Raw genomic sequence first — 21001 nt, 5'->3', positions numbered from 1 at the left:
TTATATTGTTGTTCCTGTATTAACTTTTCTGAGAACAGAGATATACCTTGCGCTGGAAAATATGCATCTGTGAAAATGTGCTTCATGTCATGCCCTACTTATATCAATATTTCATCGTAGAAAGCTGCCATGATGACGCTGCCATGATGCCATGATGCCATGATACCATGATGCCATGAAGCTGCCATGATGATATTACAAGCAGAGTAGTTTCATTTAATTTTTCGGCAGATGAATTCATTGATGGCACCTCTTCACAGAACGATTGATGCAGATTTTCTATGAGGGTATACAGCAATATCCAGACAATTATTCACCATTTGTCATTTGGTATGCCCTATAAGTAATTGTGCTTGGACAAACTGCTTTTGCAGACCTCTAGCAATGTTTGTTACAACGAGCGAAAATCAGATACAAGACAGCTGTCAGTATTTGTTTCTTTTCCTCGTTTATTAACAAGCATACAAATACACGGGAGGAGACTGTGTATACATCTACTGGTAGAAGTAGTGTTTTTTTTTTCTATGGAGTTTACAAAGCTGAGCACACAGATTGCAGTGCAAAAGAAAGCATATGAAGAAATAAAAACAAGAGATCAAAGAGTTGAGAAAAACTGTAAGAGCAAGGTGTCGTGTTCGTCGAGACAGCTAAATGAAACAAACAGCATGAAATATATCATCGTACCAGCATCGCCTCGCACAGTTTTTTTTTTTTTTTCATGCACTGTGGAACCTCTGTAGTCCCTTACGTGAGGGAGTATGGAAAAAATGTGGTGGAGGAACAGACAAGAAAGAGCTCCGAGGTGATAAGGAAAAGCATATGTCACACAGCAAACGATATACTCTGTGCTCTCTGTACACGTACACAATGTTTGCAGGGTGAGAGCAGCTAGTGTGTCTTCTCTGTACGCTTTTTTTTTTGTATCGCTCGCTGAAAGTTTAGACGTGTCGCTCTGTTCCTAAAGGTGTGTCAACACATGGCAGCTTCGGGAAGGATGGTAAACTGAACGCGACGTACGCAGCAGAGTGGTAGAGAAGTCCACGTGAAACAAATCGGGGGCTTCACACATAAATATAAACATCAAAGGACCTCTTGTTGCTTGCTTACTTCTGCCATAAACTTTTTTCCATCTACTGACTAGTGCTTGGTAATCAAGTAAATCTTACAAGAAAAAAAAAGGCAGTCTTGCCGTCTAAAAAGAGTTTCGGTAAAATGGCTCAAAGTGTTGTTGGTCTGCGCGAGAGGTGTAGAAAGCTAGGGCTAATCACTGGAGGTGAACGAAGCACCACCTTTTAGCAGGGCAGTCAAAGAGGACGAGAGGACTCCAGTTCCATTCCTTCCTACGTCAGCACAAGACCCTCAAGCATACGGTCCTCAGCATAGCACCACCAGTGACAGTTATATAACACGGCAGTAATTTGTCGGTAGTGATTTCAATCATATTAATCCTCACGTTAGATTGAGCCAGAAATACGCTGGCACTTTGCATGGCTGAAGAGACCTTTTTTTTTGGCTTTGGTCGAGAAAAAGATAAGACTTTGATGAACGACAGGTTGACCATGACAGGAAGCCTCGTGCCACAAGAGGCACCCAAGTTGGAGCGGGTATGGGTGAGTTATGTAGCACGTTTCAGCCAAAGAGCACACAGTGCACGCAATTGTGCAGATGCAAATGAAGGTTGCTTACTTTTCCATCTTTCATCAGTAAATCTCGCGGCATTACACAAAAGAAGGAATGAGGCGTACCACCAGAAAATGATGCACCCGCAGCATAAAAGTTCGCAAAGCGACTACACATTCAAGGAAGTCTGGTCTGTTGCTGCTTAAGAGGGGCACTTAGATGAAGACTTCATTTTGCAGTGCTTACATTAACTTGCACACAAACTGCAGCATCACCGCATCCACATATTCTATGCACAACTGATGCCCAATTTTGACTCATCGTTTTCTTCTCGTATGCTAGACAAGTATTTACGATGTTTCTTTACCGTGGGACCTTAAGCGCCGCATTGAAACAAATAGCCTTTTTTTTTTTTGATAGACACTTTCTCTGTGAACCTACTGACTTCATCACCCTTTATATGAGACTACCAGAGAAAGCAAGTTTGAGGGATGGATATGTAGTGAGTCTGTGATGAATCAGTGGTACATTTCAGTCAACTGCATGCACCGAACATAATACGCTCCACATTTTGGCCCCTTAGTTATACACACGCTAATTAAAATCTGAAGAAATATCACACGCCTCGATTACCTTCCCTCTGTACTTCCATTCACTATTATTATTCTAATTGAGTAAAAACACAGTGTGCCATTATACACGAGGCACATATCAAAAGTAAACTCGTAGAAAAAGAAAAAGAAAAGAGCAAGACTTTGATATCAAAGCCGCCTGTAATGTTCCTACACCTGTGTAAAAGGTATACGATTTTAAAAGGTGCATATATGGCTAACCGTTCACTTAGCAATTACAACCATATAGCATATGTTTGGTAAGTGCTGTATGTAAATGTTCAGCTGTCAATGCAGCCATCCATCTCAAAACTTCTGCTTACTGATGCGTGTAAAAAATTGAGCACAGTCCGAAACATTCAGGCTTCTCAAACAGCTCAAAGCATATGCATATAAAAAAACGTCGCTTAGCTGGCATGGCCACTTTGGCAATGGCATGGTATCAAATGTTTTGCGTACTAACACCTTAATCTGACATACAGTCATAGCAATGTAGCAATACACGAATATTTTGAATATGTGAACAGCACTCTCGTAATACTGCCATATCTGGTTGATAAAACCCCCACGTGAGAGTACGGTAAAAAATGCTTTAGTAATCCTATCCTTTTGCATAAATCTTGCCAACATTGGACATCTATATCTAGTTAGTTCTTGAAGTAACAGTCACCTCAACGTTATCTTTGGTTCCTAGAGAAGACAAAGGGAAAGTGCAAGATGCAGTGCATTGTACGGGGACAGCTGTCAAAGCCTCCAAAAGTTTCAAAGCTCAAGGCTCGACACCATTGCTGCGTCACTGACCGTTCAAGTCCTAGCCTTCGCAACTGATAAAGGGTCTGAAGCAAAATAACATAATGTTACGAGAGCTCTTGTACAGAGAATTAAGCATCGCTCGGATGGGATGTGAAAAGGAATGAGAGGGACCGGCGTGCAATGCTTCAGTGTTTCTGAAAGGGACAGCATAATGCCAAAGGGTTTTTGCTCGCAAACCCAAGCCCCGACCACTTGCCTACCTAAGCCCAAGCTTCAACCCTAGCAAGTTACCACTCGCAGCATTGCACAACTGGATCTCAACATCAACGCACTGACAGAGATGCACGAGTGTGTATGTGGGTAGTTCTGTGTGTCTGTACTCGCCAGTCGGTGTGTTCATACATTGAACGTTACTCAGTACAGTTACGGGAGCAATGTTTACGGAGGGTTGCGGAAAGTCGTGTAAAGTGGGGAGACAAGATGCAGTACAGCACCGTGGTCTATTCAAAGGTTCTTGAAGAAGCTTTTCTTTTTCCAGCAGGAAAAGGGTAGAAGTTGCAGGGTCCACAACTGACAAACCCTGACGATGACACAGCATTAAAACTTATTTACACAGCTGCATATAGTAGAGAAACAAACAAGAAAATAGAAATGCATGCCACACAAGCATGTCGCACCAAGAGAAAGAGCACGTCACACGCAAATACAGAGCTGTCACTGCTCGCTGTACAGCAACAACCAACTTGAACTTTGTCACTGAAGTCAAAGCAACCGTCAACTCCACATCTCGCAAAGGCCATGGTACACAGCTGAGGGAAACAAGATAGCGGGGGATATTGTAGGCATGGAGTCCTTCACGCTATGAAACAAACTGATAACTCCAAATATTTCCAGCAAATTTCCGTTTTCACTCTTTCTTAACAGCTGCAATTATAAGCACACCCATCCCTTTACTGACAAAGATGTAGGTCATAAAAGGAAGGCGGAAGTTTACTACAAGATAATAACTATAATAACGGCAACCTTGGAACGTATGCGGAAGAAGGTGCCGATGGAAGTGCTTCAAATAATTTTATATAGCAAAATAGTCGATCCGACACATCGCTCTATAGAGGGACGTCATCGTGGACAACACTTTTCCGACAGCATAGTGATGAGCATCAGGCAAATATACCTCACAAGTTCGATGGCTTGAGAAGCAAACATTTCCCCAGCATACGGCCACACAGCCCGTTTGTTCGTCTATGCCATGTGTTACGGGCAAACCATGCCTTGATAACATATATTTGTAATGGGGAACCGTTAAAATAATCGTGATGACATAAAGAAATGAAAGCTTGTTATATGTAACTCTTCTATATAGCATTTAGAGCAGTTCTACAGTCGGTGACAAGATGGAATTAGCCACAGGACAATGACAAGAGTTTTCAGCACAGCTGTCAAACTCCTGGACGAAAATAACAGACTGAAAAGGCTAAAACTGCACAAGATATATGTTGTATACACTTTTGTTCCAAGTGCGGTCTAGAAAGAGGTACGTGAACGTAAAACGCAAAAATACAGGCGATGGTGACAAACAACACTGTCATCAGCGCATTGCGGTAATGCTAGACCAATAATGCTAAAACAGTTCAAAATTTAAAAAAAATTGTGTGTGCACCAAACATAGGTGCATCAAGCCCTCAGAAAGAAGGAGCTAAAAGAAAAATTAAACACTGGCACATAGTGTTCACATTCTGTCACCTCAGACTGCCTCCCACTCTCAGATCTCACGAGAGCCTAAAAAGACAAGAAACATCTTCTAGTTGTTCACCTTGGAAGTACCATTTTCATGAAGTCTATACTCTAAATGAAACCATTTAGATGGCAGGGTACAGTGCGCCTATGATTTTGTGGTGTGATGCATGATGAACTTGACTGCCAAGCTTTTTTGCTCACTTTTTTTTTTACTCTCTACAAAAGACATCCTGCGCTTGCTTTCTGAATTCAGAGTTTAGAAAAGTTTTCACTATCTTTCAAATTTCTTTAAAATATGTCATGATCAAAAATACTTTTCTGCCTTTTTGTCCGATGGTGTCTCATTCATGCCCGTGCTCACTTTTGCATATTTTTTTTCCTTCTCCAGCTTCTCAGAAAAGTGTGCGGGAAGCTTCTTTGTCCCATAAGCATATCGTGGAAGCAACAAAGCTACGATCATACTGGCAGAGTTAAGCGATGGCAGGTTTCTACAACAGCGCCATTGTTCGCTACAGTTGCGCTGATTCTGTCTGGCACTGAGGAATCAACGAGCGCTAATGCAGCCCCAGTTTCTCTATGGATGGATCTACGAGGCGACAAGTGTTGAGACTCCACGAAAATGTCATCCGCAGACAACAACGCAAGAGTGTTCCAAAATCCCGTTTTCGAAAGAGACACTGAAAGAAACGTTTCACGAGAGAGACCGATTCACCATGGGCATCATCTGTGCATTGTTGCTTGTTTGACAAACACCCATGTCAAGAATGCTGATTCCATTAAAGAATGCGAATTCCAGACAGCGCTCACTTCTGTAAGTTACTGTCAAGGAACTGTTACTGATGCATAGTTTGCTTCCTTTTATGTTTTGTTTTTAACGATAAGCAGATGCACAAATTCTCGCACCTCCTGCTCACCATGCACTCTGTACATTTCTGCTACCAATTTTGATAGCCCACAGTGGTTGCAATGACGCTTCTACACTGGTGAACATAACACCTCTCTCTCCCCTGATGCATTCAATTCAGTGGTCTGCAGCACAGAATAAAACAATCGCATTTCCTGCCCACATTAAAGGTAGGGGCAGCAAACAAACAAAAAAAAAGGAGTGTATGTGTAGTGTGTATATGTTGCATCTCCCAAACTCAGTTTGCGGCCACCTCTACAGGCTGTGGCGGTGGTTCCGCAACATCGCCATTTGCCTTCTCGACCTTGTCTTCGGGCTCGAGCTCCTTGTTCTGCGGGGGCTCGGCAATGACCTCATCAGCCTTCTTAGTGACCTCTTCGGCCTTCTTGGTGTCCTCGGTTGGCGTCTCCTTCTTCTCGTCAGCGGCCTTTTCTTCGTCGTCTCCTTCCTTCTTTTCGTCCTTCTCATCATCGGCCTTTTCACCATTTAGGTCACCGTTCACATGGCCCTCTCCTGTAACAGACAAGTGAAAAAGAGTGAACAAACTCATCAATGTTATTAGTAGTTATTAGTACAGTTTATTAGAGAATTCTTAGAAGACTGGTTATTACGAAGCCACAAAATGCACATCCAGTAGAAGGACAGGATATTTCAGGATAGACGAGCATGTATCGGCCCTAGTGGAACTCACACTTTCAATGTGTATTGTGCTCAGCAATTAAAACACATTACTCAGACCTCATGTTCACGCTTTTTGTGCAACCATAAGGCATTGGTTGATTGTTCGCTGACTTCGGTGACCAGATTGAGTAAAAACGTGCCAAGAAGGCTGTTGCTGTCACCGTATACCTGAATGCACCAGCTCGCTGTCCCCCGCACTCAATCATGGCAAAAAATCTTGTCGGCCTCTCTTCGTTTTGAGCAGTGTGCATATTCATAACAAAATGCACGCAGACAAGCAACTCTGGATTGTTCAACATTTATGAAAGAGGTAATATACCACAGTGAAATATAAGATGCATTTTTGGCTGGAACACAGCTAGAACACTAGAGATGTTAAAGTGACACACTCAAATGTTCTCTTTAACAATGGACTGTGACATAAGTTATCGCTCGCTAGAAATTACGACATTCCAATAAGGCACAAGCAAGCATTCTTGTATGCACATTCAAGTACTTCGTTCAGCTGACAGTACCCATCAGAAAGGGCTTATGAAAAGCAAATTTGGGTAGTAATTAACAATTAATCCCTTCACCATGCTACAAAGAGGATGAAAGGCAAGGTTCAATAGTATATTCAACTGAGTTGGCCGGTTTATAGCCAACGCGTGTCTTACCAGCCGTAAAACATGGGACAAATGAGAGGTGGACAGGGATGCCACCGTTCATTGTCAAACCACATGGCAACATCCTTGTCCATCTCCTCATTTGTCCTGCATTTTTCAGTTTCGTTGAGTGAATTTGCACTGACAAGTTTAAAACTGTGATATGAGAATAACAAATTGCGGAAGTGATGATACTGTTTATCACTGGAGCCCTCCGATAATGCTTGCTTGCTTTTTGCATGATTTTTAAAGTGTCACAACAGTGCACTGAAAAGACCATTGAAATACGATGCCATCAATTGCTAAGTGACGGCAGCAGTGTGTTACAAGAGCCACTGACCTTCGGTCGAAAGCTCTTGCTTCTTCATCTTCTTGGACTTCTTCACGACACCCAACTGGATCATGCTATAGGCGGTGTCCAGGATCGACTGCTGCACATCACGGGGCTCGATCTCGAGCACCTCGCGCATGCGGGCGTTGTCGTATGTGCTTGGCTTGTTCAGCTTGGACATGAGCAGCTTGGAGTTCTTGTCCACCAGACTGTTGAGCCACATCAGGAAGTATGGTGCACCGGCTGTGGAGATGCTGTAGCCTGCAATGCACAATGTTGTCTGTGAAGCCTTTTGTGCCACACATTATAGCCTGTCATGCAAAAGCAGTTGCTTTACTTGAGCAGAAAATTATGCAGTTATACATAATGGCAGCAACTGATGATGCTGCCACAGCATTAGGGTACCGAACAGGGATGGTTTGTGCGTGATGAAGCAAAACGTTGTGTCTGTCATCTTCAGTACACCTCACTGTTCTTTTTGTTTCACTGCGTTACCGCTATGAAACATGGAATTGGATGCATAACTGAGAAGGACATGAAAAGTTTTTCTTGCAGCTTGAAACACGGTGTAATGATTATGACCAGCTCGGACAGCAGCGCGACAGGCCACTCAGCTGGCATGCGCAGCAGCCCTTATGAAAGGCCAATCAACACTAAGTAAAGACAAGATAAATGAGTTCTTTCTAAGAAAGGTGGGAATGTTTTGGGTATGGTCGGGCTCTCTAAATGAAGCTTCCGTACCTTGTGCGAATCACTGAGACGTAGCGGTCCAAACCACAAAAACTTCAAACAAAGCATATTACTTGAATCTATGGCGTGAAGTTGCACAGGACATAAAAAGTAGGGGTGTGCGAATATTCGAAATTGCGAATATTTTTCGAATAGTGTTTGCTATTCGATTCGATTCGCACTGAAATTTTACTATTCGAACTATTCGAACTTCCCAAAGACAAATGCAGTCAATGTCCGGTTGAAAGTAACCCCTTCAGATTTTCAATATGCTTCACCTCATCACACTTTCGTATTGCGGCAAAGCTGCCGTTCAAGCTCTGTTACGGTCGAGCTTAGCCAAGAGACAAAGTCCGATTGAAAGTGGTCCCTAGATTTTCAATATGCTTCACCTCATCACCCCCCGTATTGCGGCCAAGCTGCCTTTCAAGCTCCGTTACGGTCGAACTTGGGCAAGAGACAGTCAACGTCCGATTGGAAGTGGTCCCTAGATTTTTAATATGCTTCACCTCCACACACCCCCGTATTGCGGCAAAGCTGCCTTTCAAGCTCCGCTACGGTCGCAAATGTATTAACTCAAGGAAACGCTAGTTCCAATATAGAGATGAAAAATGTGGCAGAGTTGGGGGCTCAATTAATGCTGTTTTGGACCTGAAATTTGAGCAGGAAGTCCGAAAAATCGGACGCCGAAGCTTTTTAGCATCCAAAATTTCAGATGTTCTTATATATCGACGTCTACGAAGCAGAATTGGACTCCGGACTTGAAGGGAGCACACCCTTGTCTGCCACATCAGTTGCGCTTCCACAGAACTTGAAAGAGGAGGAGAGGCTGAGGAAATGGCATCTCTGCCTATCACGTGTAAAGTGTTGTCGGCAACACTTTGGTTGCACCAAATCCTGTACACAAATACAATTCGGCCTCTACATTGCCTCATTCTTGATAACAAAGACAACTATGAAATATGACCCCATCAGCGCTTCATCAGCCTAGCGAAAAGAAACACTTTCATGTTGCTATCTCACAAGAACATACTTAGGGATTCTCTGCAACTTTTCCTGTAATTTCACTTCGAATTATTCGAAAATATTCTAAAATTATTCGATTCGATTCGCACTCAATCTTTATTATTCGAATTCACTTCGCGCCCAAAATTTTGCTATTCGCACAGCTCTAATAAAAAGACAGCACTACATGACGATTGTTGTTCATCGTGTCTTCCTTTTCACCCATGTAATCTTATGCTGCAGTTTCAAGTACTATGCCAACATGCCCAGCATGTCTTCACCACCGGTCCATCATGTGTTCTTATTCCTCCTGTGTAGATTCACACTGCTGCCTCAAGTATGTGTTACGAATATGCTTAGCATACCGTTTTTTTAAAGCTCATAGTCTCAACAGAACACAGAAAATTAACGGTTTCTTGTACATTTCTACGGACAGCTAGTATCAGCAAGCATGAAGCAATGTGCCACGTATCTCACCATGTGGCTTGAACTCCTTTGCGAGTGCTGTGGCCATGTCCTTGACAGATATGCACTGGTTGGTGACAATGTGGCGGTTGTCTGCTGCTCCCGACGCAGTGAGTGCACGTACGTGTGCCCGTGCCACGTCACGAACATCCACCACGCTCAGTGATGCTGGAGGCACCAGCGGTATCGACCGGTCCATGAAGCGCTTGATCAGCTGCACACGCACGGAAAAACATATATGCATTCCACAGAAAACATTAAGAGATAATGCAATCGAATTTCAAGAGTGCAGAGTGCTGCAGCAATAATATGCCTGCTTTTGTTTCTCCTTGTACCTGTCTGCCTTGTAATGCACACACCATCAGTATCAACGACATACATGATGACAGCTTCGGCAGAAGAAAAACATTTGGTCTCAATCTTCAAAGGCACTTTAGAGAGGAACTTTAGGCAAAAGTGTTGCTTCAAAGCTCCATGTTCATTAATTACTAGAAAGAAGCTTATTACCAGAGGATATAAGTAACAGACTTCTATTTTCTAAGAAGACATCCAGTCTTGAAGTGCGTGCCAGAACCCTGGTGCTGAATAAAAATGTGCTTGCCTTCCTTCACATTTGTGTTCATGATCTAAGTGCAATACCAAGACCGACTGGCTGGTGCTTAATGCAAGCCACTACAAACGTTTTACTGCATGATACCACTACACCCTTCTCTAGCAGCAGCATAGCACTCCTGGAAGTTGTTAATCATAGTATCACAGCAGTTCTCATCTAAAATGTCAAAGGCATAGTCGACATAACTGTGCAAATATTGCTGCAGATGTGTCACTTTATTGACTCGGCAGTGCCTGCGTGCTCATGACCAGGAGAGCAGTACATCATGCGAAAGTGTAACCTCAGCTTATTCGCAGCAATTCGATCGAATACATTTAGGATCTTTAGCTTCGTAAAAAGGACGTTGCAAGACATTTGCCTCAATCAATATTTTCAGCTTCTCACAGGTTTCTCAAAGGTCATTTCGAAACGTCTATGACGGCAAATGGGGGCACCTATATTCCGAGTTCTTTCGAAATATATAAGCCCAAACCGACAAATTCTATTTTTTACTTTCAAAGTCGTATGTACAAAAGTACTTTACCCATTGTGATGTCAACTAAAGAATAATTATTCTTCACGCACAATGTTCTCCATTCTAATAGATAGAAGCTAGGACAGGTTAAAATTATACCACTTGGGTCTTTTAGATAACAATTAATATTCAACTCCTACCAGCACGCTAGTGGGCACGCCATGGGTTGTCTTCTGCAGCAGGGGTCCAATGCAGAGTCCAGGATTAATGACCACCAGCTCGAACTTCTTCTCTTCTGCAATGCGAATAAAGTGACAGGGTGTATGTAAATATTACGCATATGGTCAAGCCTACAACATTATGTGCGGTCACATGAACAGTGCACCATGCAGTGTCACGCTTTATCACTGTAGTCTTTCCCTGGTCACTGTTCCAGGAGGTTCCTGGCACCGTTATTTGCAGCAGCCTCCCGCATGTGCGTCACCTGCCTATATTGTTAAGCTGGTGACAATTACCAGTAAATGTATTCAGAGAGACATGAATCGGCCCTTTTTACACTTAAGCAATGCTTATGTATTGTCCCTCAATTTCTATAGACCCACAAAAATGCAATGTTCAATTTGATATGCAGAACCAAATTTTTCAGAATACTATTGTCAGTCGATTCATATGTGAAATCTTGAGTACTCCTTCCCCCTTATATGTCTGTGGTATATGTGAGTTATAAGAAATAGACCGTGAACTAATTTGCAGCACAGCAATGCAAGGATTTCTGACACTGAAATGGAGGCAACTTTTTTTTTCGGTTGTTCTTGCTTATGATCCACTCTGTTGCTTGTAGTTAACTACAATTGTAGTTCACTGGCCATCATTTGGATTGGTTGATGGGTGTCTGCAATAGCCTACAGGCAGGGTTAACGAAGCAGTCTAGGCTAGCAATTGCTCTAGTTTGTGCACCTCCACTGTTAGTAGTAGCATGTTATCAATAATACACATGTTCAATGTCATATTCAGGTAGCAGCAGCCCAAGCTATAAAGCTAGTTACAGCATGGCTGGCAGTAATTTTCCTGACCGCCTTCTTCCTTTATGTAATCTAATGGAACAACCAGTTGAACAGAGCAACCAATTGTTCATTACTAATGTTCTGGATATTAAAATGAAAGACACTGGAAATCATGTGTTATGCTGTTAAGAATAGGTCATCGCAAAAGATGCTAGCAGCTTTAGACTTATGACATGGAACTAAAGTCATGCGCATAAACTTCAATAAAATGTTTACCTGGCAGCTCCTTGACAAAGTCCCATGCAGCCTTCTCCTGGAGGGTCTTAGCCTTTCCATAGGCATCCAGGGTTGCAGATTCGGCATTGCTCCAGTCAGCTTCTGTGAATGGTTTGCCTTCACGCTCACTCAGGGCACTTGCTGGCTGGGACTGATCTGCACGGTTGACGAAAGAAGATGTTTACGGACTATGTCCGTGCACATGCTAAAAGTGGAAGATATGCCAATTTTCAAAGTGGCTGACAAGAGATAGAACATCATCATCCAAAGACTTTGGTATGACTGAAAGTGAATGATTGCTCATCTGATACATTTTTGTGCTAACCGCGCCTTCTCTACCTCATTTGCCAAGCACTTCCACAGAGTACTCAGGGATTCCAAAATTGCTGCGAGCTGTAATTGATTCATTTGTTCTTGCCTATGTTCCAGTCTCATCTAGTTTCGCACTACACCACATAGTGCTCCATAGTACTATTCGGTTTCCTGGCTATGCCTCTAGGTCGATTCCACGAAAGATCGAAAAAGGGTGTATATTTGATGTTTCCGATTTTCCTGATAATTTTGTATGTTGTGCACATATGACTGCACAGCATGAAATCGCAGTTCGTTTTCAAATAAAAATTTTTTTCAACACAGGAAAATTTGACAAGTGTCGCCAGTTGACGACGACCATTTTACGAAGAATGCGTTTTCGTAACTTCGGAACCATGCTGGCAGCTACTCAAGCTATATATTACAAATATCTTTCTTTTTGGCGGAAGTAGAAGTAAAGAGGAAATAGCTCTTATCATTTCATGGAATTCTGAGTAAATTATGTATTTTTAAAAATTCACGAAAAACGCTGCGTTTTTGAAAATTAGTCAAATTTGGGACGCTATGGCTACTTCTGGGAACATCTTAGCTTGTTCATATTTGCAGTATGAATAGGCCTTTATGTGAATAATGAACCTCTGCATTTGTATTTCTCTAATAATTTTCGAAGTAGTAAATTTTCATGCTCGAAACACCAAAAAGAGAAAAGTGCTCCTCCATTCAAAAATCTATAATAAAAAAAAACCAATCTCAATTTTGTTGAAAGTCTCCCAAAATGTTCTCAAAGGACTGCAGAATGATATTATGAAAAAACATGTTGCATCATTTTTATTACAACAAAAGCAGAAAATGTCAAACATTGTGTTTCCAGAGCATGGTGCCTACTGCGCAAAGGACATCTCTAGTAACAAGAAAATACAGTAACACGTCTTTTTTCTTTTCTGAGCTTCGCTAAACAACAGTAATGATCTATGGTCGGAAATTGGGAACGGTTTTGTAAAGAAAAAGACCGTTCCAATTAAATGCATTCGCGTGGTTTGCGACTTCACGCCAGTGTTAGACATCCCTCAGTCCACAGTATGTACTTTCAGTTGTAGCCTCCTTTTCTTTCATCTATTTCAGTTGAGTATAATTCATATCTTGAGTGCTAAAGAACGCATTCCCTCCATGCGTCTCTTATGATGATGTGCTGTGCCAGAATTGAGAGATTGGTACAAAAGCCAAGGTCTCTTCATGAATGGAAATGAATTTCTGGAGAGCGGTCGCCAAGAGGTGTGGTTTTTGTTGGCCCAAATGTGTACGTTGTCAAAGCTTATGTGATCAATGCAGAGTTTAAAAAGAATCGATTAAGTGAAGATTGGTGGCAGCAGTTCTGGCCACGGACAAAACACGTTTTGTTTGCATTGCATCTGCTTTGTTTTGCATATCCTTCTTTCTTTTGAAGGAGTGCTGGCAGATCTGGTTTCCCTCTTGAATTGAGCGCGTATCCTGCTTCATGACCCTCCGCAAAAGAGTCTCGATCCGATATCTACGTAACGAAAATTCTGCTGCAGCGGAATTTTCTTTTTGTGCACCATGAGGCAGTCCGTACAAAATCTCGGCCATGGCTATAACGCCTACCCATAGCCACCTTCAGAGCGTAGGACAGTGACCGCATCAAAGTGAAGCACAATTTGGATGCTTAACTTCTATCTCAGGTGGTGTTTAGCTGACTGGCACAGCCGTACTCGTTGCTGTCGTCTGCTCAGGCGGGCGTCCATCGCGCCGCCCTTTGCACCTGTCCGCCTAACGCATGCTAGTACTCCGTTTACACGAGTGCTTGTAGCGCGGGCCACACGATCCGCACTGTGCGGATCCAGAGACCGGGCGGGAGAGCGACGAGCGGTGAAAAATGTATCGTGTAATCAATGCAATCGACACCCCAGCTTTTTCTCGTGCATAGCGACAAAGCCTGGCAAACAATGTGTGGCTGCTGTGCTTAGGTTGCACTGCGGTACTCGCCGTTCACCACTGCCGCCATTTGCGATTTCTCACATTCTTACAATGCATGATCGACTCAGCTACACATATTCCGCGTTTAGCTTCGTTACTTTTATATAAGCGCATTTACTAAAAAAAAATTATCCAGAGGAATGAAAATGTCCGTGCTGCCCGTCGATGAGGAATGTAAGCGGTGTCGCAAATGCATTTAATTGGAACTATCTTTTTTTTTTCTTTACAAAACAGTTCCCACTTTCCAACAATAGATCATTACTGCTGTTTAGCGAAGCTCAGAGAAGAAAAAAGACGTGTTACTGCATTTTCTTGTTACTAGAGATGTCCTTTACGCAGTGGCCACCACGCTCTGGAAACACAATGTTTGACATTTTCTGCTTTTGGTCTAATAAAAATGATGCAACATGTTTTTTCATAATATCGTTCTGCGGTCCTTTGAGAACATTTTGGGGGACTTTGAACAAAATTGAGATTGGGTTTTTTTTATTATAGATTTTTGAATGGAGGAGCACTTTTCTCTTTTTGGTGTTTCGAGCATGAAAATTTACTACTTTGAATATTATTAGAGAAATACAATTGCAGAGGTTCATTATTCACATAAAGGCCTATTCACACTGCAAATATGAACAAGCTAAGATGTGCACAGAAGTAGCCATAACGTCCCAAATTTGACTGATTTTCAAAAACGCAGCGTTTTTCGTGAATTTTTAAAAATACATAATTTACTCAGAATTCCATGAAATGATAAGAGCTATTTCCTCTTTACTTCTACTTCCGCCAAAAAGAAAGATATTTGTAATATATAGCTTGAGTAGCTGCCAGCATGGTTCCGAAGTTACGAAAACGCATTCTTCGTAAAATGGTCGTCGTCAACCGGCGACACTTGTCGAATTTTGCTGTGTTGAAAAAAATTTTTATTTGAAAACGAACTGCGATTTCGTGCTGTGCAATCATATGTGCACAACATACAAAATTATCAGGAAAATCGGAAACATCAAATATACACCCTTTTTCGATCTTTCGTGGAATCGACCTCTAACAATATCATAAAGTGCCCGATTGTCATATCATAATAATTCTTGCATAACTCATAGATGCTTTGTGTGTTGAGATCTCTTTAAGCTGAACTAAAACCAAACTTGCAGTATGCCCTGCAAGCAGCACATACTTCATTAGTATGGTTTCCCTTGTCATAAATACCACAGAAAATGTGTACACGGACGTAGCACATGATATGGTTGTAAAGCAGGTGTTTAAAAGTGACATTTTAAATAAGTCAATTTTTTTGTTGAACAAAGGCTAAAACAAACACACATGCATGCACACAACTATATACGTGTGTGTCGCCGCAACTTCTGTGACTACCATTCACCAAGCACAGCCAGAAATGTGCACAGCACTCTTGTTTAATTTCCTAGAGCAAATATTGTCATATACGGCACTGCTGCTAAACAAGATCAGAAAATTTTGCATGTCATGACATCACAGTCATGTTGATGATCCAGAGTGCAGCAGAGGCTTTGTCTGGGCAAGTTGGTGTGACATTTGCAAAATATATCAGCACGAAGGACGGGACAAAAGATACAGAAAAATGTCACTTTTAAACACGATTTTCAGCACTCGTCTTGTGGTTTCTGTGTCTTTCGTCCCGTCCTTCGTGCTGTTATATTTTGCCAGAGTGCAGCATTGCAAGACGAATTTTTATTCAACTGAATATCTCATCGATGTTTCCCAAGCTTTATATATTTGCAAAACGTCATCCTTTGATCCTTAAGAAGCAAGCATGTGCAACCAAACTTCAAATGTAGGTGCTGCTGCCTGCTGCTGCCTTATTCCTTTAGGGTAATTACCTACCAAAGACAGCACTGATGGAGCTGGTGAGGACAACCCTCTTGACAGAGCCCGAGTCAGCGCAGGCCTGCAGCACAGCCTTGGTGCCATCGACGGCCAACTTGAGCAGATCATTGTCCTTAGACAGCGAAGAGTGTGGTGTTGGGGCGGCCACATGCACCACATAGGTGCAGTCTTTCACGGCACTGCGTGAAGAAACATGCTACCTGTCAGGCCATCTACAGAATATGCAATTCACGACGAAGGAAAAAAAGCAAAGATGCATCAGATTTGCCATTAATTGCAAGGCACGTATTGATACGAAAGTATGGGTTGTGTTGAAGGTTTTTTGCGATTTTCCATCCTACCTGCGCATAACTGTCACATTAAAAAAATAGTGAAACCATGAGAATATCTAAATTACTCGCACATATGCCAGTGCCTCTAACAAAACTGTCTTGAAGAGCTTCCTTGAGAAGCCTGATACAAGTAAACCTCACGTTTGAACATGGCTTTCATTTTCCTGTCTAGTATTGTTTACCAGTCGGCTGGTTAGGTGATGGCAAAGTGTGGTAACTGGAATCGCTACAGGAGAAAAGAGAAAACATTCGACTGCACTTAGATACACTAACTCTCTCCTAGTTTAGACGAACTCTGCAGGGCACTGGTTCACCACATTAGTAGTAACATCACAGTGTACAAACAGAGTGCTACTGTTGACAGAAAAAAAACTTGTGCCCCACCTAATTCTTTCTCCTTTGCCTTTTGGACTGCATCTAACACTTGGAGTAAATGCATGACTTAGCGTCCCATTTTTCGTGCTGTAGTCAAACCCCGACTATATCGAACTCAGGTAATTCGTATTATTCTTTACATCGAACTATTTTAGAACACTAGAATGCTTTAATGTCAACGCATAGGAAAACATACGGCTACACCAAACAAGAATAGCCGGGACACTTCATACACCAAACATCAGGCAATGCGAAACGCCCCAAGAAGTTGGCTTTCCCTCAGAAGAGGTCGGCTTGTCCTCACGGATGGGGACTTTCCAGCATGTATTTAGGTGAACGAGTGGCGTGATTAGGAGGGCGCATAGTGGAGCGAGTGGAAACTACTGCGTGGCGTCACATGCTTTTCCCCATGATTCCACGTCCTCGCACCCGTCAGGCTATCGTGCGCGGTCGCCGTTCGCTTCTCTGCAAATATGAGCTTTCTTTGTCAACGCGATGGTTGCCGTGAAACGGAAGAACCTGCTCTTCACCGCAAAGCTAGCGATACTCAAAACATTCGAATGTGGAGAAAAGACGTCGCCGCTGCGTACAGCGTCCAAAGAAGCACGTTCAGTGCGATTGAAGAACAAGGCCGACATTAGGGCCAAGAGCCTGGAGCCTTCCGGCGCCCGACGAGTACGCACAGTTGCCTATGAAGATGTTGAGCGGTTGTCTACATCGATACCACATTTTCTCGCGTGTAACCCGTTCCTGCATATAACCGCTAAAAAAAAGAAAAAAAAAATCTCCGCGCAATTGCCGTGAAGCTGCCTTTCTTGCAATATTGCGAAGCAGTGCCGTGAAGCAAACTTGCACGGAGAAGTTCGCATTGATTATGCGGTCAATTCGTTAAACCTTTATATCAAATTATACAATATATCGAATTAATTACCGTATTTTTGCAAGATATATATATGCAGGTTTGACTGTATAAACACAATCATGCTACAATGAAGTCGCATCTAACAAAAAACATTTTCATTATCTTATGTTCGTTGTAAGCTTACATGCTGATACTGAAAAAGAAACATGATAAGTTTGCTTAGTTTTGTCCAATAATTCATTATTTCAGAGTTAGACGTACATTCGGACAATAGAGAGAAACAAGTGTGTACACAGCCCAGCAGACAACGGAGAGTCAGCAGCATGTACTCAACTCTTTCCAGGTGTCCTCCTTGAGAAGGTCCGCCTGTACCAGCTCAATGGGGTGCTTAGCATCGGGCACCAACTCACGCAGGAACTTGGTCTTGTCCTCCTGCTCGAGGTTGCGCACAGTTGCCCGGACGCGTAGCTCACCTTCCTCCAACAGCAGCTTCACAATGTGTGAGCCCACGTAGCCCGTGGCTCCCGTCACCAGCACGACTGAAACGAGAGCAAAGTAAGGAGTGCCCTGGTGAGTGGTCATGACATCACAACCTGCATGCAGTGGCCTACATACATCAGTCAACTTGCAGATGGGTGTGCCTTAAATGAGCAGCATCTAGGATTAACGCTATCTCAACCTAGGCAATTATGGACAAGGTGGAGTGCGAAGAGACGGGGTCTCACAGAATGTTTAAGAGGTAAAAGCATGCACACTCAACATGATGTTTGCATTTCGACTTGGTAATGGGAATATTTTCACAACAAATTAAATTGTGAAATAAATTGTCACGTTAACCTGCACAACGACAATACTTGCAATTTGGCTGACGTGCAGCTTTATTCTAGTCTCTTATGTACCAGCATATGGTAACTAAGAAGATTTTTTTTCTCTCTCTCTCAAGTTTACGTTTGCTACTATACGCACCTTAACAGTGAGTGCGATTTTGTGTAATGCACGATTCTGTCAGCTACAGTGTTTACAAAAACAATGCACCAAAGTTAATTGGTGTATGTACAGGTGAGGCGGTGTGTTTGCCCCCAATTTAGTTCTACTGCATTGTCAAGGTCATTAGGCGGCACAACACGACAGTCTAAATATGTTTCCGCCACCCTCCAAGAAAGTACGAGGGGATTCCGCAACAACAGAAAAATATAAACGACAGTTGAGCACACCTGCCTCGCTTTCTCATTTTCATGACAGCACTGCCACGTTTTCGGATCCAATTCCGCAACGTGAGAACCGTTAGCGCAAATCACGGAAGGTATACGACATCGAAGTAGTAATAACAATCGCATTTCGAAAACCGCACGACCACACACGACCACGCCTGCTGGCGGCACCCGAGCATGCGCGCTAAGCAAGCACGGGCAAAGCAGAGAGAGGGGGAAAGAAAGGGGTAACAGCCGGGAGTGGCACGTGACCATGGCCCGAAGCTGTTGCCATGGGAACGTGAGGAGCAGCGGGAGGAGGGAGCAGTGGCATTGGCGGAGGGCTCCTACTAGCCGTGACCTTTGAGCGAGTTCAGTGATCGCCGGGGAAGCGTCGCCATAGAAACCGCATGCGAGACGTCACGTGACTTCCCTCCTCCTTTCTGCTCTTCCTTCTTTCTCAATCCTTTTTTTCTCTCTCTCTCTCTTTCCCGCTTCTCTCCTGCGCTCGCCGTTTTTTCACTATTCCGCTACCGCGGCTGTACCGATCTAGCCCTCCCGCCGCCATCCCTTCCGCACGGTCTCGCAGCTCGCGGCATCTGTGCTTGCCGCGCACTCATCTATCGCTTCACGCCTCGCCGTGCGAGCGTCCACTTTCTCGCCGGCTCCTTTGCTCATTACGCATTGCGTTGTCCAAAGCGGTCGGGATTCGCGAGCATTACTTGAGTCTGCATGCAGTCACCGTGTGCTGTGCTGCATTGCATCGCTGCGCCTCTGCATCGAGCCCAACCGTGTTAATACGCCGCGGTTCTTCGCCCTCCTCCCGACGATCCAAGTATCGCGGCTTCTCACGCGCTCCTTTTCAGTGTATTTCCTCACGCTCCGTTTCGCCTTCATGAGATTTACGCCATAGCGTCAACCCTTCTTCCCCCTTTTTCTTTCTTTACAGCTTCTCTCTCTTTCAGCTTATTTTATTCCTAGCCACTGCAACTACGCGCAGTAGTAGGGGATTGTAAGCGACCGTGACCGCAAACACGTACGCTCCTCGACGGCTGCTTCGATGGGCAGTGCAAACTTGGCCCGCCTTTAATATGCAAATTTTACGGGAACAACTACTGCGCGTATGCTTCCGGTTTTACTTGATTCCAATCTCCCAATCTTTCTGCGAGTGTGAGTTATGTACACGTGTGCACGCAGGAGCGTCATACTGAGCGCGAGGCTTTCGTTAACACACAGTAAATGTTAGTCCATGTGTTTCACTACAAAAATTGGCAGCGCCTACAGTAAAATAACGCTTGCGCTCAATACATGCCCGAGTAAATTTCACCAATGCGTAGGAAAAAAAGTAAGAGCTGTTGAACGTCACTTACTCGTTGTTGGACTGAGTGAATGCGCTGAATATTATCTCTCAGTACAGATAATTGCATTCGTGAGCGTTATAGAAATGACGCGAGACACTTATGCCAAGTGGGATATAGCACTGCGTGCTCAGTTATTCAGCTATCTCGTTTAGCTGGTGGGAGGGCAAAAGACTGTGCTTGTTCAGCCTCGTCTAAGTGGTTCCGGTATATAGATACGCAGAGGCCACACCGTTACGCCCACCTCAGCGCATTCTTCCCCACGCGCAGCGAGCGCTTTGTATGTGCACGCCCATATACGTATACCGTACATCACGCCATTGTCCACACACAGCGCTGCGCTCGCCATGTACTCAACCCTTCCTCCTAGCGAGCTCCCCTGCCCCCGCGTTTTTTCGCACCCCGCTCCCTGGTCACAGGGCTCTCATCCGACCAGCAATCTCTCCATGCGGCGAAGAGGCAAGCTGGGCAGGACGAGCCGCACAATAAGAAGCAACGTCAGCGACGTGCGCTCGCAGCAGCATCAGCTCAAGTCGGGAACGCCGAGGCACCGCACAAACACGGGCGGGGCTACGAGACGACGACGTTTATCACGGGAAAGGAGGGGTCGGAGGATGCAGAGGCAATAGGGAGCTGCCGCAGTTTCGCTATCCGCTTCTTCTTTATTGCGAGCCGCCACTGGCGGGACGTAGCCGGCTTAAGCTCTCTCCGATTTCGGCCCGGGAGCGCCATCGTTTGCGCCCCGATCGGTTTAAGAGCCCTGTTTACCGTCCCCCCTCCCTCACGAACCGTCTCTTTCGTCGGGACTGGCCCGGATTGGCTTTGCGGCGCTGCGGCGTTTGAGCTCGCTGCTCCGGAATGGATGTTTATACACATCTCTCGATGCCATGCCG

The 21001-nt window shown here is 43.9% G+C and overlaps 1 protein-coding gene across 1 annotated transcript in view; it reads right to left on the bottom strand.

Annotated features, from left to right (window-relative positions):
* Positions 1-435: 435 nt before the first annotated feature.
* LOC119387662 (uncharacterized) overlaps positions 436-21001 on the bottom strand; it is a 39789-nt gene continuing 19223 nt past the window's right edge. The window contains exons 2-8 of the mRNA XM_037655124.2: positions 17895-18099; positions 15989-16170; positions 11828-11983; positions 10748-10842; positions 9493-9694; positions 7291-7542; positions 436-6138 (exon numbers count right to left, since the gene is read on the bottom strand). Of these exons, the coding sequence (XP_037511052.1) occupies positions 5864-6138; positions 7291-7542; positions 9493-9694; positions 10748-10842; positions 11828-11983; positions 15989-16170; positions 17895-18099 (1367 nt within the window). The 3' untranslated portion in view covers positions 436-5863. The remainder of the gene's footprint in view (positions 6139-7290; positions 7543-9492; positions 9695-10747; positions 10843-11827; positions 11984-15988; positions 16171-17894; positions 18100-21001) is intronic.

Source organism: Rhipicephalus sanguineus, chromosome 3 (genome assembly GCF_013339695.2).
Source record: "Rhipicephalus sanguineus isolate Rsan-2018 chromosome 3, BIME_Rsan_1.4, whole genome shotgun sequence".
NCBI lineage: Eukaryota > Metazoa > Arthropoda > Arachnida > Ixodida > Ixodidae > Rhipicephalus > Rhipicephalus sanguineus.
Note: the sequence above shows the minus strand (reverse complement) of the source record. Positions and strands in the feature narration are given on the sequence as shown.